Source organism: Geotrypetes seraphini, chromosome 6, assembly GCF_902459505.1.
Source record: "Geotrypetes seraphini chromosome 6, aGeoSer1.1, whole genome shotgun sequence".
Classification (NCBI taxonomy): Eukaryota; Metazoa; Chordata; class Amphibia; order Gymnophiona; family Dermophiidae; genus Geotrypetes; species Geotrypetes seraphini.
The window spans coordinates 39666581-39694493 of NC_047089.1; the positions used below are offsets into that span (position 1 = coordinate 39666581).

The 27913-nt window shown below is 42.4% G+C and overlaps 1 protein-coding gene across 1 annotated transcript in view; it reads right to left on the bottom strand.

Annotated features, from left to right (window-relative positions):
- The window catches only part of ARHGAP20 (Rho GTPase activating protein 20), a 187702-nt gene that overhangs the window by 79917 nt on the left and 79872 nt on the right, over nucleotides 1–27913 (bottom strand). The window contains exon 3 of the mRNA XM_033949793.1: nucleotides 4245–4415. Within this exon, the coding sequence (XP_033805684.1) occupies nucleotides 4245–4415 (171 nt within the window). The remainder of the gene's footprint in view (nucleotides 1–4244; nucleotides 4416–27913) is intronic.

Consider the following 27913-nt stretch of genomic DNA (forward strand, 5'->3'; position numbering starts at 1 on the left):
GGACCGGCATCGGTCCGTGGACCGGCGGTTGAAGAACACGGGGCTAAGTCGTGGGCCAGACCCCGCCCATCTCTACCCAATCTCCACCCCAGACCCCGCCCCCATAATAGTAGTAATGGCACCTTGCACGTCCCGTGCCTCATCTGGAAGTCTTCCCTCTGACGTTGCAACGTCAGAGAGAAGGCTTCCGGTTCAGGCGCAGGATGCCCGTAGGAGCCGCTGCCTGTGGCTTTGTGCACTGAATTAGGAAGAGGGAGCTGGCTCGAAGATAACGCCGCATTGATCGCACCGTGGACCAGTGGTTGAAGAACACTGTTTTGGGCCTGATGCACATGCTGGCCCGTGGTTGAAGAACACTGTAATAGTCAATTGAACTGCAGCTGTCAAAGGTCCAGAATTAAGTTATGGCCATCATTATTAGGTAACTTCCAATCTGTAAACCGTATATACTGATAATCTCCACTATATTCTGTTATCACTTGATTCCCTTGATATGTAATTCTCAAAATTGAATCCTCTACCACACCATTTAATGTACACGAATCACTGTTATGTAATTTATCTAGATAATCTTTATTACGCAATTCTTTTGGTAATTCCTATAATTTGTATTCCGCCTTGAACAATATATAATGTATAATGTATTCAAAATTAATTTTCCTATGAACTGTTTTCCTACCTTCTTCTACTCTATGTTTATAACCTAACTAATTTATTTTTCTCAAGTACTTTAGCAAGAATGTGAGCCTTTGGGACAGTCAGGGAACTCTAAGTACTTTCTCTTCATCTTAATTAATCTTACTTATTGCATTTCTTCTGTTTCTACTGTAAACCACTTAGAACCTCACGGTACAGCGGTATATAAGAAATAAAATTATTATTATTATAAGTAAAGCAGGATGGTGCAGAGAGTCAGTTGGCTTAGAAAGTTTATATACAACATACTTCTTGCCCAAGAAATCAATTTCCTGCTACTTTAGCAAGGAGAATTAAATGCACAGGAAAAAAACACACAAACAAAATTTTCCACACTGCAAAATTTCTGCCTCAAAGTAATAAGTGTAAGAAGGGGGTCAGGCCTGACTCAGAGAAAGATTCTCAAAATCCACCTTGCTTTTAACGAAGGTGGCTAAACCGGTTCCAGTCGGTTTAGCTTGGAAGTATTCAGCCGGCCAATTTTCAAAAGGGCTTACTGCGGGCTTTTCCAAGCTTTCTGGCAGAATCCAACTCTGCCATGCAAATGTATTAGACCGAGGTCGTTAATATTTAAACAAGCACTCTGGGCAATTCTCTATTATCACCGGGTGATTCCCTAATCTCGCTGTCCTACATTTGCAAGCAAAATTTTCTGACTGGTCTGAGCTTTCATAGCCTTATTTTCTGGTCAGTGCCTGAGCGTGATTGGCTCAGGCACTGCCAGGAAAGTAAGGCTTGACAGCTCGACCTCCCAGAAAATTTTGCCCCTCCCCCCTGAAAAACCCTGATACCCCTGGCAGGAGGGATGCCCACTCCCTCTCGCTACCAAGCAACCCCCTCCCTGATATATACACACACACACCCCCCGACAGCGTGAGGGATGTCCACTCCCTCCTACGGCTGCTGTCAAGCAACCCACCCGACACTCCCCTCCCAGCAGCGGGAGGGATGCCCACTCCCTCCCATCGTCGCCATCAAGCAACCCCCCTGACACCCCCACCCTGGCAGTGGGAAGGATGCTACTACCTCCTGCCGCTGCTGTTAAACAACCCCCCTCCGACACCCCCCCTGGCAGTGAGAGGGAAGCCCAATCCCTCCTGCCACTGCTGTCAAGTAACCCACCCCCCAACAGCGGGAGGGATGTCCACTCCCTCCCAACACTGCCATGCTCCCTCTTACCTTGTTCATGATGGTTGGCTGGAGGGATGCCTAATCCCTCCAGCCAGCAAGCCTGCCTCTTCAAAATGGCAGGCCTTCCCCTCCCTGGCGCATCCTGAGAGGGGCCTAAGGCTCTGATTGGCCCAGGTTGCTTAAGACCCCTCCTATGGGTGTTAGAGGGTGTTGCTTTGTGGCAGCAGTGGGAGGGAATGGGCATCCTTTTTGCTGCCTGGGAAGGTGTCGCTTGACGACAGCAGTGGGAGGGAGTGGCTATCCTACCCGCTGCTGGGGGTGTTGGGGGGTTGCTTGACAGCAGCGGTGGGAAGGAGTGGGCAACCCTCCCACTGCCTGGGGGGGGTCAGATAGGTTGCTTGATGATGGCAGTGGGAGGGAGTGGACATCCCTCCTGCCCATCTTCAATTTGGGGTCTTTTTCTTGTGTGGGTTTATTCTACGCATGTGCCAATCTCTATCACCAGCAATCGGCACATGCAAATTTAGCGACCCTCCACAAACCTCATTTACATGCACGGTTTTTAAGAATGACTTGCCTTTTTGAAATCGTTACAACAGCGGTCGCAACAGCTTCCCTTCGGCGAACATTTGAGAATTTTCCCCTCAGTGACAATACACTGCAGCACCATGCAGGAGATGCAAGTTTAATTCCTGACCCTCATATTTACTAGAAGAAAGCTGTCTCAGCCAGACCCACCCTCAGCAAACAACAACATCAGAGAAAACCCAAGCTAAAACATCTCTCAGCTAGAACCCTCTGTAATTGCAAACAAAGCTCAGGAAGGGGGAGGGAGCATAGCCTTAGACGAGCAAGCAGACCTCAGGTGAGCCAAAAGCTAAATTAGAAAGAAGGAATCTGTCCAAGACATTGCAAATGCTCCACTGGCAGGGGAACACAAACCTATGCATCTGGACTGGTCTGGCAGGATAAGGGAAGATTTTTCTGATATTTTATCATTTAGGGAATCATTTTATAAAGATTTTTTTCAGTCTGTAAAGCCTGTTTGACATGCAGAAAAAGGCTTTCATAAATAGCTTGACCGTATACGCACGTTAAAAGTAAGCAAACAGAAACCACATGATTCCTTTTACATAAACTGCATGTAGGCATTCTCAAAGGCATTGTTTGGGTGTATACAGGCATACACACAGAGTGCATGGTTGTGACACATGCGTGCGTCACCTCAGCGCATGCATAGATATCCTCCAGACGCAACCCAAAGAGATGAGGTTTGTGTGGGGCCGAGCTGGGGGACGGAATGAGGTAGGACTGTGGGCAGGATGGGGCAGGACTGTGGGAGGAACAAGGCAAGGCCGAGAGCGGAAAGGGGGTGGGGGCGCAAGTCCTCTTTTCTACCCAGCAAAAATCTGATAACCCTAGTCTTACATAGCTTCCTTGTTATAAAAGCGCCCTTATAAATCAGGGTCTATGCCTTAACATAAAAAACACAAGCAAGCCACTTCCCAGGAATCATGCACATGAGTTGGAGCCCTGCCCTTGTTCCCTCTATCCTCCATCCTTGTTTACTCCCTCTTTCCAAATGCACAATATGAAAATTAAACAGGTATTTGTAGAACAGTGCTTAACCACAATTTTTGCACACGTGTATATTATATTATTTTATCCAACAGTTTTATGACTGATGTCTCCCCACCTCTATAATAACTATTGATGTTCAATTTTTTCACATTTTTTTACATTTTTAACGGGTTTCAGACATGCCATTATTGTACGCCCACATTTTTTGGCGATACAAAATCTTCCTTAGTGGCTATGGCTGTTGGCTTCTTCATTCACCCATGTTTTTTATACTTTTTTTGTATGTATATACGTTTTTTATCCTAAATTCTTAAAGTGCATGATATCCTCATAAATATTTGTGAATAAAAATATTCTTGCTATAAAATTCAACTTATCTTAAGCATTCTTTAGTTCCTTTATAGGATCAAATATCGGGTAGGGGCTTGTCACATCGACATGTTTCGCCGTGAAGGCTTTATCAAGATATATACCCCCTTTTTTTGTTTGTTTTAACCGACCATCCCGATGTCAAAGTTTTTCTGCTCTACCAAATATTATATTATTTTATACATTTATGCACTTAACAGGCGCACAAAGGCACCTTGTCATAGAATTGCCTTTCAAATCTCTATTAGTAAGAAAAGAGATGGCTAGTGATACATTCCTTGTCTAGCAAGAGGAAGACAAGTAAAGAAGGGGAAAAATGAGCCCATCATGACAAATGGCTGGATTTCTGTAAACTCAGGAAAGAGAAATACAGCAATTTTATGGGCTTAGGGCTTTCTAGTGAGGAAATCTCTTCTATAATCTGAAGGGGAAAGGATTACATTTTTAATCAGCATATCAACACTTACTTAGACTTAGCAATGACCAGGATGTCGGTGAAAAGGAAGAGGTGTCGCTCTTGAGTTTGTAGGCCCGTCTTCAGCTGCACATAACTATCCATCAGGAAGGTTCTGCTGCCACAAATGAAATTCTGCACAAGTGAACATGCTTCTGGGCTGATGGGGGAAGAGCAGCTCTCCCTGCAGCAGAGAACACAGAGAAAAAAACATTAGGTATAACCAACAGCGAAAGCGAACGAGTGTACCTACTGCACGTACAGCAGGTGTTACTGAATTTGAACAGCACGGGGAATGGAGTTTGCTATATATATATATATATATATATATATATATATAAAATCGGATGTATGTGTGTGTGTGTGTGTGTGTATATGTATGTTCCAGCATAACTCTGAAACACATGGACAGATTTCAACCAAACTTGGTATACATATCACTTACTATCTGGGTAAAAATACTATGGGGGTGGGAAGGGGTGACATGTGTTTTATATAGATGGAGCTGCTTTGACCAATTGTGTGAAGCTTGGAGAATGATGTCACAAGGAGCTGGGATGTCATTGCTCTAACAATGCCTCTAAGAAAATGTAAGGCAATTGGCCAACTGCAATCAAAGGCTAAAAAAATGAAACACCAATGTACACAAGAAAATCCCGAGAGGAATACAAGACTTGCAACGCTGCGCAACAGAGCTGCTACACCTAGAGCTTCAGAAACAGCCCAGCAGCGTGAGGCCTGACTACAGGATATGAAAGAGAGATCTGCTACAGTTAGAGCTTCAGAGACAGTACAGCAGCATGAGGCCAATTTTATTCCTTTTCCTTTCTCCACAGTATACCAGTCTCCACCCTCATGGCTCATCATCTCCCTGTCTCTTCTTCCCCTTTCTCAACAGTCCCAATATCTCCCCATTCTTTCTTTTCACTGCAGTTTGGACTCTCCCCATCTCCATTCCTTTCCCCTATAACTCTATCGTCCAGCATCACCTTGTCCCCCTCTTTCCCCTGAAATTCAACATTTCTCCTCTCTATTTTCCCTTCCGGTATCATCTTCCTCTCTCTTACCTCAATCTAATATCTCCCTTCTCTCCTTTTTCCTTTCCTTGCAGTCCAGCACTTATCCATGTTCTTTCCTTTTACCTCCAGCCCTATGGTCCAACATCTCCCTCTTTCCTCAATTCCCCAGTTCTTTTTCTCAAAAAGAAAAGCAGCTTTGCGTATACGGTCAAAGCAGCTTCTTGTCCTCCCCATTCCCTCTCTGATAATCCAGCATCTCCTCAGTCTCTTTGCCTCCCCCTCCCTTGCCATTGCCAACAATCATCAATTAAAACATCCAATGCATCCCCATTCTTAAGTAACATGAAATTGAATTAGAGGAGGTGAAGGAAAGCACACTGGACCTTCAGAGGGTGAATGGCTTCAGAGACTGATCTTCTGCTGTTTGTTATTACTTGTTGCCATATTGCAGACCTGGATCAGTTGATTCACTATGCATGCTGTCACATGTGAGTGTTTGCACAAGTGCAAGCCCCAACACAAACTTTGGTCCACATAATAACATTCATTCTCCAGTTTCTATTATTCTAAAGCTTTTAACACACTAGCATAATTGAGTATCAAAAGTACTAATCTGATACTAAAGACTATATCATTAAAATGAATCCCTAGGTTTTCCGCTTATGGGTATTCCATTCAACTTGAAGCATAAAGTCCCTGTTTAACCGACCATGATCACTGCCTTGGTTTAAAAAAGTCTTGAAGTATTAAGGCCACCAGATGATGTCAAACCATGATCCTAGTAATCACCTTATATACAATAGCCAGTTAGGTATATGACCCTAGCCTTTGACCTACAGAACAGTCAACACAACTGCAGGCGTGTGGTAGTCAGTAAAGAGATGAGGCAATTTAGGTATGAGGACAGTGAGATAGAGGAGCAGGGACCGTTTCGCTCTGCCATTGTTTTCTCAATATCATCAGCTTGCATACTTTGGAGGCTGTGGTGACTTAATGGGACCAATATAAAAGAGATAAAGGAATCTGTACACAAATTGATTTCACTGTTTTTAGGTATTTCTCAGTCCTAGAGGGCTTACAGTCCAAGGGTAGATATATATTAATATGTACTAATGCAAGCCCCATTATTGTCAGTAGGGCCTGCTTACTAAAGTGAGCTATGTACTGTAGTTAGTGTGGGATTTAGTATGTGCTAACTTAGCAGGAGTAGATTACCATATGGCTCTAGAAAAAAAGAGGACAGATTGAGATATCTGGGTTTTACTTCCACTGAAAGCAATGAAAGTAAATCCAGATGTCTCTCTGCATCCTTCTTACTTCCATTGCTTTCAATGGAAGTAAAACCCAGACATCTCAATCCATCCTCTTCTTTCTGGAGCCATATGTAACCCTAAGCATGGGCAGATATTAAAGGATACTGTATGCTAAAATAGTGGACCAGTAAAAGTCTCATTATGTGTGTAGTGAGGTTATGGGCAGAGAAAGGTTATGGACAGCTCTTACAGTTAGCACATAGTATGGGTGCACCCATGCTACCATAGCCAAGTATCATGGCCTCAATCAACCCTGACTTCTCCCCTATCACTTTTCCACCCGCAAAATGACTCCTGACCCCCTAAGCAATATAAGAAGGAGCCTCACTCCCTTTTCCACCCCCCCCCCCGAGATCAATATAAACAGGGGGTCTGAAACCCTACCCTCAACCCTGATCAGTATGTGCAGGAGTCTCAACACCCCTCCCACATCCTGAAATCTAGCAATGGCTTTAACAGTGGTCTAGTGGCAGCGGAGTGGTCCTCACACACTTTTCCTCAGTTGTTAATCCAGGTTCAAAATGGTGGCTTTGACCCCTAGAGGGAGTCTGTGACTTGAGCCCTAGCAGCAGTACCATGAAACTACCACTAGGGGTCAGAGCCACCATTTTGAACACAAGATAACAAAGAGGCAGGAGCATTTGGGAATTACTCCTGCCCTGTGAATCTATATATGAACCCTCCAATAGATGCTGAGGGAGCAAGATAGGGTAAGAGAGTGATCAAGGCTCTTGCTCATACTGATTGGGGAATGGGAGGGGAGTCAGGGCTCATTATCATAATGATTTGGTGGAGTGGGAGGAGGATAGCTTGGAACGAGATTGTTGAAATTAAGATTAAGATCAGAGGTAGAGGAATAATGTTCACAGATCGGGATCATTGAAGTGTTGGTGCTGTGCATACTGCAAGGATGCACCTGTCCTATCTATATATTTAACGTGGATCCATGTGATAAGTGTCTACCCTGTGAAGTAAATGCAGGGCAAATGCTGACTATATTTCCAGCATTTACCACACAGGCTTTGCACATATTGCACATTAACTTTTGCACAAAAATTTACCCTAATTTGGTAAACATGCCCCTAAACAGGCCCTAAATTTGTACTTGAGTCAACAGAGGGTGAAGTGACTTGCCCAAAGTCAAAAAGCATTAGACAGGATGTGAGACCTGGCTTCCCTAGTTCTCACCCTGCTGCTCTAATCACTAAAACACTCCTCTACTCCAAAAAATCTAGAAAGCACGTGTACAATAACACCTAAAAATGAAACATGATTTATTGTTAGCTCAAGTATCTAGATATTTTGATCTATTCCTTGACCTCAGTGCCACAAGGAAAGCATTCTGATCTCTTCCTTCTACTATCGTTGTACAGCGGTGTGAATTTTATCAAGAAACGTGTTTTCCACTAACGCAGCACTTTGAGACAGGACAGAAAATTCTATAAAATTAACCAAACAAATTATCCAGTTTTATAAGCTCTCGGCCAGCCTCGATGCAAACTGCTGTCCATAGCCTAAAACAGCCCCACACTGCCATTAGTTTTCATTGCATAGCTGTGGTCTGAATGCCTTTTCATCAGGTATTTATTTTCAAAGACAAACTTTGCTTTTTCTTTTCCTTCAGCCCACTAAATATTTCAGACAAGGAGTTTTTTTTCTGGCTTAGGAAAACTGTAATTATGATGGTCAGTCTCAACAATGGCTTATTTGTATCCACACGACTCTCTACATGGTATCTGCATTTATCAGGTTGAGGCCAGCCCTGCATTCTATGTAAATTCTTTACTGGAAATCATGTTAGAACTTCAAAAGCAATCTTGCAGTATACATGCATTGCATCAACAAGGGGAAAATCTGGATTTAGCTCAGACTTTTTCAGGAGTAGCTCAAAAGTACGAGTAAATTATATTCAGGTACAGAAGGTAGCTTCCTGTTCCCTGAGGGCTCAAAAATCTAGATTTGTACCTAAATCAACAGAGGATTAAGGTGCTTATTTTAGAAGTGCTTATTCATTTTTGAGATGTCCATAAACTGGCATTTAGAAGTCTATTGTATATCAACATCCAAATCCAAAGCAAGGATGCTGGGCTATATAAAGAGAGGCGTAACCAGTAAAAGAATGAAGGTCGTTGGTGAAGCCCCACTTGGAGTATTGTGTTCAGTTTTGGAGACCGTATCTGGCAAAGGACACAAAAAGGCTTGAAGCGATCCAGAGGACGGTGACGAAAATGATAGAAAGTTTGTGACAAAAGACGTATGAAGAGAGACTGGAAGACGTGATTATATATGTATACCTTAGAGGAAAGGAGGGACAGGGGAGATATGATTCAGATGTTCAAATACTTGAAAGGTATTAACATAGAACAAAATCTTTTCCAGAGAAAGGAAAATGGTAAAACCAGAGGACATAATTTGAAGTTGAGGGGTGGGAGACTCAAGAGACATGTAAGGAACTTCTTCTTTACGAAGAGGGTGGTGGATGCCTGGAATGCGCTCCCGAGAGAGGAAAACTGTGACGGAGTTCAAAAATGCGTGGGATGAACACAGAGGATCTAGAATCAGAAAATAATAGTAAATATTGAAGAACTAAGGCCAGTACTGGGCAGACTTGCACAGTCTGTGTCTGTATATGGCTGTTTGGGGAGAGAATGGGCTGGGGAGGGCTTCAATGGCTGGGAGGGTGTAGATGGACTGGAGTGAGCTTTGACGGAGACTTCAGTAGTTGGAACCTAAGAACAGTACCGGGTTGAGCTTTAGAGTCTTGCCCAGAAATAGATAAGGAGAAAAAGAAAAAAAAAAAAAAAATCAACAAATTTTTAGATTAAATCAGGTTGGGCTGACTAGATGGACCATTCGGGTCTTTATCTGCCGTCATCTACTATGTTACTATATAAAACTGAAGAACGTCCATAAGGCAAGGGGGTGTGCATGGTCATATTGTAGGTAGGGCTATGAATAGGACTGATCTGAAAAATGGAAGCTCATACCCCATTACAGAAGGGAATGCATATCGACAGTATATCCCGAATGATAAACATCGAGATCTAGGCATGATACCTGGGAAGTCTTAAGTATCAGAAAAGTGTTCCTATTGAACAGCACTCCATAGAAGGGATTAGCGGAGTTCACCTCCTTAATCCTCCCCCCCCCCCCCCAAAAGTGAATGGCTCAATATCAACCACAGTTAAAGACCTATGTTTCTAAAATGGCTGGCAAATGTATAAATTGCCATTTCAGAACATGATCCTGAATATGCACTGAATATACAGAAGTCCTTATGCTGTCACAGGGAGGCATTTAGCTTTAGTTATTGGGTTGTTGCCCAGGTTTGGATTTTTTTCTATGTTATCTTGGTTTCCTGCCGCTGGTATGAGGAGTAGGATGTTGTCAGCATCTGACATTATGCTCTTATCTTCAAATTAGATGTCCCCGAGTGAGCTCATGAACAGGTTAAACAGAATGGGAGAGAGTGGCAAGCCCTGCAGGATTCCACAGAAGACCCTCCAGCTGTTAGAGAAGACATCATCTTTTCTGACAGTATATTCTCTGTTCATGAGGAAGTCCGTGAACCAGTTAAGAATAGTATCTGTTATCCCTATTTCTGAAAGTTTTGTTATGAGTAGGTGGTGATCAACTGAGTCAAAGGCTGCGGATATGTCAAATTGGAGAAGTATGGCCTGCTGTCCTGTACTTAGAAGTTGTTTAATTTTGGTTAATGTTAAGACGAGAAGTTCAGTGCATGCATAAAATTCTCACATGTGGATCCAATACAAGGGCACAAATGAGGATCCAATACAAGGGCATAAAATTCTCACAAATGGAATTCCCAAGCTGCCAGGATCATGTCTCAGGAAGAGGATGAACACTGAATATACAGGAGCCTGATGAAACTCCACATGGTTGGAGGGAAAGTTGGCTTTAAGTAGAAAATAGATTCTGCAGAACTTCTAGCCCAAACTGACTGTGTGTTCTGGAGTTATATTCTAAACAGTAATGAAAGGCAAACACGTGGATTAAAGACCAAGTACTGTAGCCCCTTTGCAAATTTCTTCAATAGATACGGAGTGAAAAAGAGCTACCGAGGCAACCATAGCCCATTGTGGGCTGTCACACGGCCTTGTAGCAGCAACCCAGCCAAAGTACTGTATATGCAAAGGAGATACAGTCTTTTAGCCAAGTGGAGATGGTTCTTTTGGAAACAGCAACTCCTAGTCCATTAGGATCAAAGACGTCAAAGAGCTGGGAGGACCCTTTGTGTGGATCTGGTAAAGCACATTTGCAGTACAAGGTGTGAAGGGATGGTTCTCCAAAATGGCTTTGGAAAGAAAACAGGTAAAATAATGGATTGGTTGAGGTGAAATTCTGAGACAACTTTAGGGAGAAATTTTGGATGTATTTGAAGGACTATTCTGTTGTGATAGAACCTTGTATAGTGAGGATCCTATTCAAGGGCTTGAAATTCACTCACATGGCGTGCAGACATGAGGGCTATGAGGAAAATGACTTTCCAAGTGAGTAGTTTGATAGAGCAAGATATAAGTAGCTCAAAGGGAGATTTCATAAGAGCAAAGAGAACCACGTTAAGATCCCAAGTCACAGGAGGAGGCTTGATAGGTGATTTTCTATGAAATAGGCTATTAAGGGATGTACAGAAAGAGGTTTGTTGTCCAGGCGGAAATGAAATGTACTGACAGCACCAAGATGAACTCTAAACAAATTGATTTTTAAACTAGAATTAGAGAGATAAGAGAAGGAAGTCAAGGATGGATGGAAATGGATATGAGACGGGCTATAGAGAATGAAATGCAGATCAGGAAGAAAATCATGCCCACTTGAAGTGATAACGCTGAGTGGAAGGTTTTATAAACACTGCAATGACAGCAGATACTGCAGCCGAGAGGCAGAAATCATTTACCTATTCAGTGAAAGAGACCATACTGTTAATGCTAAAGAGCTGGGGTTGGGATGGAATAGAGACCCTTTGTTCTGAGTTAGTGATGTTGGAAACAGTTGCAATTTTCATGGTTTCCTGAGCAAAAGCTCTAGGAGGAGTGGAAACCAAACCTAGCTTGGCCAAAGCGGTGCTATGAGGATCACAGTACCCCAATCTTGGCGAAGTTTGACTATAATTTTCTCTATAAGAGGGAGTGAAGGAAATGCATAGAGGAACCTGTTCCCCTAATGAAGCAGAAAGATATCTGAAGCAATGCGATTGGGGGGTAAAGAGTCTGGGACAGAATTGTGCAAGTTTGTTGTTGTGAAGGGAAGCAAAAGATCTATGTCCAGTGTTTTCCATAGAGAGATAATCAGATGTAAGACTACTGTGCTGAAAGTTCATTCATGAGGCTGATGAGTCTGCTCAACTTGTCTGCCAATACATTCCGGTGGCAGGAGGTTTTTGGGGGGAAGGAGGGAAGGGGATGTTTGAGGGGGCGCTTAGCACAGGGATGGTACTTTGGTGGCAGAAGGGACTGAGCATCCCTCCTGCCTTTTCACTGCCATGGTGGGAGGGTAGTCAGCATGGCAGGAGAGAATGGGCATCCCTCCTGCCAATTTCCTTTCATGGGGGGGTTGGCATGGCAGGAGGAAGCGGGTGATGCTCCTGCCATTTTGCTGTCCCGGGGAGGGGGGGAAATAGTCCCCATGGCAGGAGGGAGTGGGCAGCCCTCCTGCCAATTTATTTTCATATGGAGGGATCGGCATGGCAGGATAAAGTGGGCATTCCTCCTGCTGTTTTCGCTGGCATGGGGAGGTTCATGGTGCCGGTTCATCAGGGAGAGCCATCATCGGATCATCGGCCGGGGGGGGGGGGGGCGCTTTTTTTTTCTTCTTTTTTTTTTAATGGGATAGATATTGTGCATGTGTGCAGGACGCTACTTTGGGGGCTTCCCCTGCTGGCTCTGTGCATGTGTGAGAGTCGCTTTCATAGTAATCATTGGAGGGCAGAGTCAGGGATTCCGTTGAACATCCGCGTGAATCATTTGCATGTAAACTTTTTAGTGCATCAATAACTCTTTCTAAATCGGATCGGTGCAGACCCACACAGTCTTACCGATCCTCTGAGATCTCTAACAATATCACTGCTTTATTACCACTAGGATTAGTCTGCATTTATTGACCATGTGACTCCTCTACTTAAACTCTAGAACACTGGCTGCCTCTCTCTGCATGCATTACTTACATATCATGATCTTTGTCTGCACCCCTTGTATATCTTAGCAGATTGATTATTCCATATGTGCCGCCACGCTTTCTTTGCTCTGATGATAACAATTTGCATTGCTTGCCACCTTTATCAGAACTTTATCTAATATCTTCACAGTCTTCTGCCTTTCGTTATTTCTGTCCAAAACTCTGGAATGAGCTCCCCTTTCACATCAGGAATCTCCCCATCCTATCTGAATTTAAGAAATCTCTCAAAACTCATCTGATTCTACAGTCCTATGGCTGTTACTCTTAAGTGTTTCTATTCCTGTTTTATACGATGTATGTATTGATTTTAATGTATGAAGTTTAATATCCTTCCATGATCTTTTATAATAATGTAAACTGCTGTGAAGACTTATAGGCCATATAGTGGTATATCAAGTGATAAGAAAGTTAAGAGAGATAAGACACCACAGTACTAATGCTAAAAGTCTCAGTGACCATTTTGGATGTCCAGATTGATGAGATGAGAACAAGTAGGCATTACTTCCACTCCGGGGCAGCCCAGGAGGCAAGGGGCACCATTTTGAATGGGAAAGGTGCCACATGCTGGATAGTAGCCCAAATACGGGGGGGCTTTAGTGCAAAGAGGGCAACAAATTGGTGAGTGGGGGGGGGGTGCTGCTATCAGATGGAGATTCAACATAGGGGACATGCTGCCATCAAGTGGGGGAGCCACCAATGTTTGAATTTGAGCCATTGCAGAGGGAGTTATTTTGGAATCTGTTACATCTGTGTATGTACGGGGTGGAGGGTTTTGGCAATATTATTCCCCACATGCAGCATTCTAAAATCACTGTTACCTTTGTATATGGAGGGACTTTGATGTGCATTCCTGCACCAGAGGCTCTACATTTAACAGAGCCTCATATAAAATAGTATGGGAATGCCCCATGTCCTGACTCAGATGTGTGAACTCCCCTCTCCACATACTAAAGTGCAACTCCTAGATCCACAAGAATTGCTTTTATTCTGTTTGGGGGGGGGGGGGTTATCCACCTACAACTGTTTTAAAATCTCCAGTAGACAAGAACGCTAGCTATTTTTGTTAGTACAGATTCCAAAATAGGAATTTAATTTTGGTGCTTTCCAGGCCTTGGAAAAGGATATTAAAATTGATAGACTGCTTTAGATGTTTAGTTACTCTGCCAGTTGAAAAAGTGGCTTCAGGCACTTCCTGTATATTTCCAAATTTACAATAACCAAGAGCGTAATGCCAGGTATACCAGACTGTAACACGACAGCTGGCTGATATCGCAGGCTTCAGAATGCACCCTTCAAGTTTTGTGCAGCTGGTTGCTCTAGTGCAGGGGTGCCCAACGCGTCGATCGCGATCGACAGGTCATTCGCTCAGGCGACCCTAGTCGATCGCACAGCAGGTTCCCTTCTTCCCTTCTCTTTTTTTCCCCTCCTGACTGGCCCGCCTCTTAAAGAACGCTGGCCAATCAGAGTGCCGGAAGGGCGGGGTGAAGGTCGGTGGGGGACGGAGCTCAGCGCATCACAAGAAATAGAAGCGCCTGTAATGATTGAGGTAAGACCGAGGCCTAATGCTGCCCGATATACAATTTTAAAAACCCCAAAATCGGCCTCCCAATCAGTGGTGTACCGAGGTGGGGTGGTCCGCCCCCGCCCCGGGTGCACGGCTTGGAGGGATGCACAGCCGTCCGGGTCCTCCTGCCCTTCCTTTCCACCGGTCTGCGCACGGGGCTCGCACCCGCCGCCCAAATGGTGCTGTTGGTTATCACGAGACTCGCGGGAGTTGACAGCACCATTCGATCGTCGGCGCGGGACCAGGCAGGCGCAAGCCCCGAGCGCGGACCGGGGGAAAAGAAAGGCAGGATGACCCGGACCTGGCCGGTTGTGCACCCCTCCAAGCCGTGCACCCGGGCGGATCGTCCCCCTTCTAAATCCATTGTACTTGTCTTTTATTCAGTTCCACTAATGAGCATTGTGACAGGCAGTTCTTATGGGGCAGTTCTTGGAAGTATTTCTTTGTTTTTCTGTGCCTAAGTATTCTATTAATTTAACTTCCTTATTCCTGTGGGGATCTCCAAAGGGGACGAATGGGAGACGGCCGGTGGCAGGTGGTACTTTAGCAATTCTTACAGGTTGCCATAGGCCTCAGGAGCTGTCTTCCCTCTGCCGTGGTCCTGCCCCTCCTCTAAGTCAGAGACAGGCTTGGGGCAGAGGGAAGACAGCTCCTGAGGCCTATGGCAACCTGCAAGAATCGCTAAAGTACCAGCGATCCTCTCTGCAGACTGCTCCCTGCTGGAATTAGGTAAATGGATGTGGGGAGGGTAGGCCTTCGGGGGGGGGGGGAGTGCAGTCCTTCAAGGGGTAGTGCAGACCTTCAGGGGGGGAGTCAACCTTTGAGGGGGAATGTGCAGACCTTCAGGGGGGGTCAGGCCTTCGGGGGAGGGGGGCTGTATAATAAAAAAATATTTGAACATAAATACAAAGTACACTCGGTGTATATATATATATATATATATATATATATATAAATATATATATATATGTTTAGCATTTTTATTGTTGGTAGATCATTTTGACTTGGTTATTTTAAAAGTAGCTCGCAAGCCCAAAAAGTGTGGGCACCCCTGCTCTAGTGGGTCTCTGCCAGGGAAGTGCCATAGATCCAGACATAATAAACCAAAAGGGAAGTAGTAAGACAAGAAGCAAACAAACCACATCACGGTAAAAGGCATATTATATATATGCCATATGCAAAAATGGTCAACATTGTACTCTCTGCTTGTACGACTCAAAGCATATGCAGGTTTGTAAGATGTTAGCTAGCGCATGCCTGTATCATCACACATAGAAGCACAGCAGCTATCAGGACATGAATGCTTAACCTTCGGTAGCATGCCCACTGATCAGAAGACAGCCAAAGCAATGCTTATTTTGTTATTGGGTCAGGCAGAAATATCTTTATAAAATTGCAAATATAGGCAAAGGCGCTAACATTTCCAGATGATCAGGGGTGCCATTCCTGAACAGAATGAGGAAATTTGCTCTGGCACCTACAAAGCTGGCTCCTATATAAATATCAAAAGGAATGAAACAACACATCTCAAAGACTGACTGGAAGCTTCCATTTGTCTAGTGACAGCAGGCACTTAGATTCAGAGCCTTCTTTTCTTACTTGGCCACCATGAGAACGGGCTACTGGGCATGATGGACCATAGGTCTGACCCAGTAAGGCTATTCTTTAGAGCAGTGTTCTTCAATGCAAAAGTCTGGGGGCTAATGGCAGCCTCTGGAGACCTCTTAGGTGGCCTTCATCATCATTTTGGCTTTTCTTCTGCTAGTTTCTGCCTCTCTACCCAAACTCATGGCAGAAAGGGGAAAGCAGATGGGAGGAAGAGCCACATCCTTGAAGGACAAGACATTTCTCAATAGATTAAAAGAATGTATATTTGGAAATGCCCACCTCCTTGAGGATACACCCAATATAAAGTTTCAGGCCAGGCTGATGAGGTAGATGTAATTGACTAAATCCTTACAAAATTGGCTAAAACACAAGACAAAAAATCCAAACTGGATATAATGGAGAAATATTTTAAGGATCTCAAGCGCTCACAGCTATAAGCCTGATATGTTTTACAAGCTAATAACCATAGGGTGAGCTATCATCGGTCCTATAAATTCTCCTATTTTCTTAATCTTTGTCAAAACATTCTTTTTTCATTTTTGTTATTTTAAATATTTTAAATGTGTTAGATATTATACAAATCTTATTTGGCAGCTCTCCTTCAGCTCCGTTAAATCCAAAGTAACCCTGATTGAAAAATTAGTGAAGACCACTGCTTTAGAGGGTTACCAAAAGGATAGGCACTTAACAAGCTGTGAAAACCTTCTAAAATGGCCACCTTTATGTTCTAGTTCTCTCCTGATTTTGCCCAGGTTCTACTTCTAGAAATAGAGCTGTACTGAATTGCATATTTTACTATTCGGCTAAATATGAATAGTAAAAAAATATTATTCAGCCAAATACGAATTATGGGCATTGAGCTTTAACATAAATAATAAAAGAAGCAATGTGAAATTAGAGATCAAGTGTCTATTTCATTACAATTTAGCACAGTAGAGCTTTTAATTTAAATGACTATTCGGTCAAATACGACTAATGTATTCAGGACACTATTCGGGGCCAAAATGAATCAAATATTAGTGCTGTAATATGCAAGTAGTAAAATGAATTTATGTATGACAGGAGAGCTCTGGAAATGGAAAGAATTTCTTAGACTGATAGTGGCAAAAGTGTGTTTCCTAAAGATGCTTTTCAGCTGCTTCCTTAGAGCTAAAGATTTCCTAATGTCCACCGCCAGATTAGTATGTGTTGATAGTAAATAGGTCCCACTGCAGACACCCCTTTATTCAATAGCAAGTTACCTAAATTTAAGCACCATTTGCATACTTAAATTTATAGAATACTGCATTCATGTGCTTAAGTATACAATTATGGCAGTAGCAAGCCCAACCATTATTCTGTAATTACTAGTTTTTTAGCCCGTTACATTAACAGGTGCTAGAGTAGAAGTATAAACTTAGACATTTCTTTCTTTCTCTCTGCCCCTGTCTGTCTTCCCTTCTCCCTTACTTTTACCACCCCCATGTCCAGCAGTAGCCCTTCTCCGTTCATTTTACCCCTTCCCTGCTCCCCCTGTCCAGCAGTAACCCTTCTCTGTTTCTTTTACCTTCCCCCTGTCCAGTAGTACCCCTTCTCCCTTATCTGCTCACTGTCCAGCATCCGCTAGGCCGGGCAGCCTCAGGGCTTTTGCTAGGCCGGCCCGCTTCGCATTATTGAAGTGGGCCGGCCTAGCAAATGCCCTGCGGCCGCTGCCGCTGCTGCTGATCCAGGGGTGAGAAGGAGAGGCGTCGTCAGAAGTCAGCCGGAGTCGGAGACAGGGGCAGGAACATTGATGGGGAAACCGCCACACGCGTCACAAACCGCCGAAGGCTCCTACTGTGCATGTGGTGACACGGAGCCATGGATCAAGGATCATGGCCACACGAAGTTTCAACTGCGCATGCACGCTAAGGGTTTTATTATAGCTGATGAACTAAAATGGCTCAGCACATAATTGCAGAGGCGCATTCACAGGGGAGGGCATGGGCACGTCACAAGCATGGCTAACATTTTCATGGAAAAGGTGTCACAGCAGATCACAAAAAAATGATATCATCAAATCAATATTCTTGTAGTTTTCATTACTACAGTATATAGAGGGAATAAAAAGACAGAGCCTGACACAATTACATCTTGTCCAAGTAGCCTACATCAGATACAAATTACAATGTAAGCATCACAAATAAACAACACAAATGCAAAATATACAAAACCATATTAAAATAAAAAGCCAAATGATAAAAATAGAAATCAAAACTGAAGCATTCATGCAAACTGACATCTTATCACTGACTTGTGACAAAAAAACAAGACCTAAAATATTTACATCACTCATAAGGTCAATGCTCTACAACAACAGGACTGGAACTGGGAATCCCAATCCCCAGCCAGCTATGATCCATGGAGAGTCCATTTTATAGAATACAAGGGTAGTCTTCAAGCCATTTTTATTTTCTCTGCCCTGGATGCTCACTATGGAACTAGTAAGAAGACAACTAAACAAGGTTCAACACCACATGCTTCTGCAAAGTGACTTACCTGCCTCCACGTCATCATGAAATGCTGGTCTAGTTCAGATCTTATAACTCCTACACTAATACAATTTGCATGGAAATCAGGACCGGATTGCGGTGTGAAGTCAACCAGAAAATAATTGGGCTCATGTGGATAGCATTTGAGCACATATCTGACCAGTTCTTTACTTTCCTACATATGAAATTGGGATTGGAGTTATAAAATAAGGGGTAGATTGATATCACAATATTGGTGAATCTCTTCATAAAGGTGGTTAATAAATCCCAATAAATAAATAAAATAGTAAGGCAGGTTGGCAACTCTTCTTGAACTTAAAGAAATACAGTCTTTATTATACTTCAATAAGATCTATATAGTAGGGGGAGAGGGACGTCATCAACATAGGCTACAATACAGATGTTTTATTTTACTGCTGGCCCCAGTTATTAGTTCCTAGGTCTCATGTAATAAAATGGGATCTGTGCTAAAATAGCACAAGTTAGCAGTTAAAAATAACATGCCTTAATGGTAGCCGACATTAAGAACATAAGAATTGCCGCTGCTGGATCAGACCAGTGGTCCATCGTGCCCAGAAGTCCGCTCCCGCGGCAGCCCTTAGGTCAAAGACCAGTGCCCTCCTTAATTTAGTGTCTGACTTAACATATCATCTCTGTTTTCAGATCAATACCAGGGTTTCCTTATAGAAATTAAAACCTATATTGCCAACTCAGCTTGAGGCTTATTACAATAAATTCAGTTTAAATAATTCTTGTTACCCTGCCAACTTTAACTAGAAAAACAGCTTCCAAAAACAAGGGGATTTAATAAATAAAGAATTTAAAAAAACAAGGGGATTAAAATTCAAAAGCACATCCGGATAATAGCACTTGCCATTCGGATAAGTGCTGCTGACCTGGCACTATGTGACTAGTGCTGGAGCGGAGCCAGGGTAGTCCCAAATCTTGTCTGAATAGCTGCAATACGCAGTCCGCTATGCAGATAACGTACAACAAAAGGCTGTCCTAAATTATCTACATAGCAGACTGAGGAGGGAATTTATCAATGTGTGCTACTGTTATGACGGATTATTTTACCACAAGTTCTCAGTGGATAAAAGGGACCCTGGGCTAAAATAGCACACCTTGTCATGGCAAAATAATCTGCCTTAGCAGTAGCACCCACTGATGAATTCCCCCCTAAATATTGCTATTATCTGGAAAAATTCTGGCATGGAACACCTTATCCACAAATTCAGCACAGGCCACTATCTGAATGATAGCACTGAATATCTAGATATTTTTTGACTGCTATAGTAGATATTTGAAAAGCAAATGCTGACTGTGGAAGCTGAATATTGACCAGTGTTCTACTGTTATTTTGTTTCTGCATGGACACCCCAAATAAATCTAACAATTAATATTTGCACGTTTTGCAAGAATTGTGATATTTCTTATCATTGAGAAATTTCTAAATCTTGGGTATTGAATTTGATCGGCTGATTTTGTTGGCTTTGGAAATGACCTCTGACTGTAGTATGATGTCAATTTTTGGAACACCATATATTTGGTTCATAAATATGAGCTGTTGCCTGAAAAAGGCAAAGAAAAATTGCAGGTACTAACAATCTGGTTGTTGAGTGTATTCGACATGCTAAAATAAATGGTGTTGCCCTGATGAAGTCTAGCACAACAATTCTATAAACCGGCAATCAGATGTAGGTGTTACAATGGGACATACTTAGTTCTATACCAGCTTCACAGTACACCTAAGCAGTTATAGAATATTAATGCACATTTAAGGATTCTGATCAAATTTTTGACTAGACATTCTACATTTGGCTTTACCTGGCAAGCTCGCTAAGAACAATGCTATTTTTGGTAAGTTACTGAAGTCTAGCCACCATACAAAGAACAGTTTCAGAAAGTTTCCCTAGAGATATAACACTTCTATTTATAGCATCCTTAAAGTAAATGCTCACATTGCAAAATCCCTTCACCTACGGAAAAAATAATTACTGCACTCATAAAACAGAATGTCTTACAAGACCATTGTAAAAATATACTTTCTAAAATCTTGAACATGCCTTTAAAGGGCATCTGCCATGCTTAAAAAGAGATTTGCAACATTGGGGTAAGCTATTAGTAAAGCTGTGTACAAGAAGACACATTTTTTTTCTGACTGGGAATTTTGGTGGAACACAAAATTCATTGCTACAAATTATGTCAGGTTTTCAAAACTGTTTTAAATTCCTCTACATTCATTTCTAGGCCATTGCTCGTTACTTAGCTGCTAAAATACTTCCTCTTATTTCTCTCCGTGTGGGAGTGATACAAGCAACGTGTATTATGGGTCACAGTGAGCCAGAAACAAGACCTGCTGGGGCAAATAGCACTTGCATTTTGTGCCTGAGCTAATGCCCAGCTGCTGCTCTGTAAAATGTTATTTGAAATAGAAAACAGCTGTTAGGGTTTTTGGTTTGTTTGTCATTATATTACATCTGACATACAGTCAGGTGTTAGTTCTGTCAAAATGAAAAGCAAAGGACACAGTCTCTGTAGGACAGAACTGAATGTCTATTTCTCCCTTCCCCCCACCAACCCAAATACTGTATCTGTTTTGCAGCGCAAGAAGAAAAACACAGGCTGAGTGAGTTATAGTCCACATAATTATACAATTACTTCATCAAATGCTGTTTTAACCATTTTTCAAAACCAAATGCGTATTAAAGGGGGTGATTTTATATAAATTATTGTAGAATGTTTGTAGCAATATACCCACTTAAAATGCCTTTTGTAAAGTTTTTGAAGGCTACTGAGCCACACAGACTGTGTTGGGTCTGCTTTTGAAGGTTGGCACCATACATCTTAAATCTGAGTTATATGTTCCAATAAAACTGTGCTGAACTGTTCTGCTGTCATCTGGTCCCACTGATTTGGTCGCTCCAACTCCTCCTTTGGATTCCGTTTATAAAATTAGGACAGATGTTAAAGTTTTGCGTGTAGGTATGAAAATGAAAGGCTTGGAGTAGGGTCGCAGAAGACAAAACAAATAGGAATGAAAGTAAGGTAGACCTTGAACAATTTTCAGAAGGCCACCTGTGAGGAGCTCGCTAAGCCAAAGCAGGGCTACTGCAAGTGCCGTTTACACAGGCTTTAAAGATATTGAGCATTGGGGTCGGCGTGGACCCATTCCACGCATGCGTTTTCATCGGCAGAGGATTTATCTCCTGGGTCAGATCATTGACCCATGCCTCGACACGCCTCAATGCATAGTTGACGCTCCTCTCAACAAGCATTCCTTGACTCACCTACAGGGGAATATTTTGAGGTGTATGATTCAGATATCTACAAGTATTCAGAAGATTTATCAGAATATTCATCAGAAGAATCCTATGGCAAACCCTCCACCTCAGTGGTGTAAGTCTCTGCCACAGAGCATATCCTTAACTGGCTTTGTTAAGACAAATGGGTTAAGCTCTTCCCATTAAAATGGAGATTATGAGCAGCTGATAATTTTAGTTTTTAATGTTTTTTGTACTTTTTTCTTTTTTAATGTTGTGAACTGCTTTGATAGCCTTTTGGGGACAATAAGTGGTATATGAATGTTTTAAGTAACTAAATAGGTATTTCCCTTCTCTTGGAATCTTGACAGCTAAGTACTGTACCCCTTCCCTAGGCATTTAAATTTTATGCATGGATGCAGTTGCACAAGTTTATAAAAGGCCTTTTCTATGTATAAAATAGGCTTCTTAGATGAAAAATGCTGTATAACGTTACCCATGCACACCCATGATTCATTTGACACATGGTATAAATCACATGGTTAATTATAATCAAAACTTTTATTTAGGGTCTCCTGAAGTAGGCAACGTATTGCCAAAACATGATCCATGTAGGGTCTGTATTTTTTTTTTAATCATTTTTATTAAGGAGGCAACAAGAGAAACAAGCGAAATGCATAGTTAAAATAGCAGAGACTGCAACCGAGAATAATACAATGTGCACCAACAACAGCACTTAGCACAACAAGAAGATTTTTTTATGAGCATCAAATATACACTGTTAAGACCAATTCCTTGACACAGACTTTATATCATTATGTATATTTGACTTTCATTATAAAGTCTTATGAGAAATAAATACTTCATTTTAAACTACCTGCAAGTGTGTTCCACTTTGTGTGGCTTTTGATATTCTCGATTTTGCTGTGGAACACTGGTCCTTTTTGTGGCTCTTTGTGCTACCATGTGCTGTTCTCATTTTGAGTCTGTAATATAAAGCCTGATTTGGGTTAAAGACCTACAGCTTACTATCCAGAAAAGGGTCAAGAAACTGTATATTAAACTTTTAAAGTAAACACCTTGTAAAATCAACAAATGAAAATGTTGAAATAAGTCATCCCAGATGCCCATCTGCCTTCACCCAGGCTGCAATAACACAGATGCTGTGCATACTTTCCACATTCAAAACGAACTCATTTTGAATTGGAAAAAAAGAAAATGCCTGAAAACCCACAGGGTAAAAAAAAACTCTTAGGGGCAGATTCTCAAAATTAAAGTCTGCCTTTAATGTGCTCGCTAAAACGGTTCCAGTCCGTTTTTAGCGGCGGATTATCAAAACGGCTTTTCTGAGTTTTCTAGCAGCCTCCGATAAAATAAATAATAATAATAATAATAATTTTATTCCTTGTATACCGCTATACCGTGAGGTTCAAAGCGGTTTACAGTAGATACAGAAGAGATGCAATTACGGTAAGTAAGATAATTAAAATGAAGAAAAAGTACTTAGAGTTCCCTGACTGTCCCAAAGGCTCACAATCTTATACTGCCATGCAAATGTAGTACAATGAGGTCATTTATATTAAAATGATCACTCCGAGCGATTCTCTAGAATCGCCGAGCAATTCTCTAATCTTGTTGTGCCACAAATTTGCCGACAGGTCTGAGCTGTCGTTGCCTTACTTTCCGATCACTGCCTGAGCGCTGAGTGGCTCAGGCACTGACAGGAAAGTGAGGTTTGACAGCTCAGACACCCCACTCCCCCCTTCACCTCGGCAACTTTTATATTAACACTGTAGGGTGATGTCCTGTCTCTTTCAAGCTGTCTAATCCAAAATAAAGTCATTAATACTCCTATTAGTCAACAAGAATTGTTAATGTTTCCAGTAGTGAAAATGATGCTCTCTTAAAATATTATTCTCCATCTTTAAAGATTCTGCAGTAACTATGAAAACCATAGAAAATAAAGACAATCATTTCTCCCCTTCCCCAACCCCCCCCCCCCCACACACACACAAATGGAAAAGGCACACGCCAGACTAGTCTAAAACGAAATTAACACAAATTCCAAAAATGTTCATACAGTAAGCAAATATTCAATCTGCTGAAAGTTATGCAAGGAGCATAACTGCTTTTGCCGCCCCGACTCCGTGGTTTTAACCCGCTTGCCAAAAGAGTAAAAAAAAAAATAAATAAATAAAGGAACTTAGAAACTAGCTCATGTCTTCTGGGTGTTGCATAAAGAAAAATAAATCAAGATTTTAAACCATTTTACAGTGGGACCTGAAGCCTATGGCCAGCAATATATGTACAAAGCAACTCCACTGCCAAAAGCTGAATTTTGATCAGTGGGAAACTACTACATTCCTCATAATGAAGGTGCTCTAAATCTCACTGATAGCACCATTTGTTATTCTGGTTAGTTGGAAGAATTTGCCTTTTGAAATAAACAACAGAACCCGTGGATATGTATATCCCATATGGCTGGATATGCCTAAGCCAAAGTATCCTTAAAAGAACATTCAGTGCTTTCACAAAAGGTAGTGCTGCTGCTTTATGATGGTTGTATTAGCTTCGCCTTCGCCTGAACATTCCAGATAAAGTCCTTGTCTTTCATTTTTTTAAATCCAGCAGTGATGTTTCTCAGTTTCATATTCCCGTCTTCACTGTATTCAAGCACTTGGCGACATGTGCCAGGTCTAAAAGCAGTGTCCAGTTACCATTCCCACTAGTTCTCGCTCTGTCTCATAATGCAATATTTATTTATTCTCTAGAAGTTACTGCGAAGAAAAGAAGCATCAGAAAATTCCACTATGCAATAACACTGATTTTTAGTGCCAATAGCTGCCAGATAACAGATCATCAGTAGCATTTTACTTTATTAGTTCTACTATAACTATTTATCTTTTCTAGAGCACTACTAGACACACACAGCACTGTACAACTTACAAGTAGCATTGCTAAATATACATTTATGCAGCCGCTGAAGCTGCTTTCTGTTTGAGTTAGGCCAGGTAGACCTAACTTAAATGATTCACTAAGCCCACTGATCGTGTTTGTGATCGTGTACCGACCCGATTTTCCTCCGACCCGATTCACTAACCTTTGTGCCGATCAACCTCCGATTTGATCTGATCCGCGCATGCAAATGTAGCCGGCAGCAATTCACTATACATTGTCAGTGTGTGGCGCAGTGGTTGGATCTACAGCCTCATCCTTGTGACCCTGGGCAAGTCACTCAGTCCTCCATAGCCCCAGGTACATTAGCTAGATTGTGAGCCCACCGGGACAGAGAGGGAAAATGCTTGAGTACCTGATTGTAAAACCGCTTAGATAACCTTGATAGGCGGTATATAAAATCCTAATAAACTTGAAACTTGTCAGGCACACCGACTGGGCTGGCCAATCCAAAAACAAGAGACTGCTGAGGACCAGTCGCTTGTGCAAAAACCCTGCCCTCTGCCCTGACTCTCCAGCTCTTGCCGCCCCGACTCCGTGGTTTTAACCTGCGGGTTAAAGCGGGGCTGTACGACGGCGTGTTCTGTTAAGTTCCAGAACACGCCGCAGTGCAGCCCCGCTTTAAACCCATGGGTTAAAATCACGGCGAGTAAAATAGTAAAAAAAAATATTGCACCAAACAAGCTAAAAGGCAGAAAAGAAAAAAGCATGGAGAGAAAGCGCTTGCGCAGACCATTTACAGGCAAAGAAGATGGTCTGTGCATGCGTTGGGATCGCTCTTCTGCGATCCATGTGGTCGGTTTGAGGCGTACCTCCGATTGCAATAATTTGAATGAGGACGCTTCGTGAATCAGCCTCCCGGCCACGGATCGGATCAGATCCGTGGGCTTAGTGAATCTAGCCCTAAGTTATCCAGTGAGCACCATGTTGTGATGTTTCATTACACTGTACTAGAGAATGACACGGTGACAAAATTCATCACCGTTCCCGTCCCCGCAGATTACCGCGGGTAATAATCCCATTTTATTTTTTTAGTGTCTCTTTCAGCCTCAGTCCTTCTACACCAGCATTCTTCAAAGCAAAGATTGAGAGTCAGTGGTTGTGGCCATTCATACTCTGATTCTTCCCTCTCTCCTTAAAGAATGACATGAAGATGATTTACCGTGATTATCCGCGGGGACCGGAACGGTGATGAATTTTGTCACCGTGTCATTCTCTACACTGTACCTTATCTGGTCTAGTTTAAAGAACAAAGGAGTGGATGATAAATTCTTTAATTTAATTAAATTATAAGAATAAACTAGGAAGCAAGATTCATACTGATGAAGAGATCACTCAACTTTTTAAAGAGTACTAAATGTATTTATATTCTAGACCTCCAGAAACTGGCTTAGATAATTTCAGTTATTTAAAGAGTTTTGGATTTACTACAAATATTCACGGTGAATACAGTTACTGGACACCACATTTTGTCTGTCAAAGTATGTCTAATGTAGTGCAAAACTAAGGCTCCTTTTACGAAGGTGCGCTATGGGTTTTACCGCACGCACTGGATTAGCGCGCACTATAGCGCACGCTAGCCAAAAATCTACCGCCTGCTCAAAAGAAGGCGGTAGTGGCTAGTGCATGCGGCATTTTAGCGTGCGCTATTCCACGCGTTAAGGCCCTAGCGTGCCTTTGTAAAAGGAGCCCTAAGACATCAGGCCCAGATGGGTTTCAAATTGAATTTTATAAAATTTTAAGTGACCCAATTGCATTACTGCTTACCAACATGTTGAATGGTATTATAGTTTTCTCTGGCCCAAATTATAGTGTTGCCAAAATCAGGTAAGGATCCATCAATGTTTGAGTCGTATCACTCTACGTCCTTACTTGCTACCGATACTAAATTATTGGCAAAAGTTTTGGCAAACAAACTGGCAAGAGTGTTTAGCATAGCTGTAGATGTCCAAACAGGATTTGTTCAAAGATGATATGCAGTTGGTAATATTAGAAAGAATTTGGTTTCTCTAGAGGTGATGAATTCTGCAGAAGGATCATCAGTGCTCATTAGTTTTTGGCCAGGTTAGGTGGGACTTTCTTTTTGGAACTTTAGAGAGTTAGAGGGGCATAATCGAAAGGAACATCTAAGTCTGTTTTTGTTCAAGTCGCAAGTTATCCAAAGTAAAAAATAGCTTAGGACACATTTTTGAAAAATACGTCCAAATTTTTTTCGTTTCGAAAATCGTCTAACTATACGTCCTGCTGATCTGATCATCCAAGCCGCTAAATCGTCCATCTTTATACCACATTTTCATCCAACTCTTCATCCAAGTCAAAAACGCCTAGGACAAGCCCTGTTGGACGTGGGAGGGGTCTGCAAAGTGATGGACTGAACACCCAGACATGCCACCTAAATAGTGGGGTACCTTACAGGGCACTGCTGTGAACTTCACAAAAAGGGTGCCATGTCATCATCTCACTACAGCTCCCTTATAGGTCATGGTGAGCCCCCCAAACCACCTCCAGAATCCCTTAGACCCACTTATCTACCATCCCAATAGCCCTTATGACTGCAGGAGCCACTTATATGCCAGTACAAAAGGGTTTTGGGGGTGTACAGGGGACTGCACATGTTTCAGTATCAATGCAGGGATTACAGGGGCTTATGGGCATGGGGCCTCTTCTCCATGGGTCCCTAACCCACCCCCAAGATGGTTTAAGATGCCTCTGTGCAGGTCGACTAGGCTTTCCTATGCCAGGCTGCCATGATGGTCTCGAGGCTGAATTTTAAAGGTGTGATTTTGATTTTTATATGGTTGGGGGGGTCGGTGAACACTGGGGTAGTGTGTGGGGGGTCTGTATTATGTGTTTGCTGTGCTTATCTGGTGACTTTAGGTGGGTTTTTGTGACAGACCAGGTTTTAAATGGTCTAAGTCATAACGTCCAAGTTCCGTTGATCCTGTGCTGTATAACTTTGGGTTATACATGCAAAACGACTAAGTCTAAGCCAGCCTATGTCCCACCCAATTCCCGCCCTCGACACTCCTCCTGAATGCCTCATTTAGCTATGGTCATTCAGCAGCACTATGAAGGCCTAGGTCGTTTAGAAATACGTCTAAAACCCATTTTTATTATTGGCACTTGGACGTATTTTGACAATGTTCGTCCAAGCGCCGACTTTTTGGATGTTTTTCTCTTTTGATTATGAGCCCCTTAGGTGATACTAGGTCGATTTACATCAGCCCTAAGGACTGTATATACATGGACCTCAAGCTA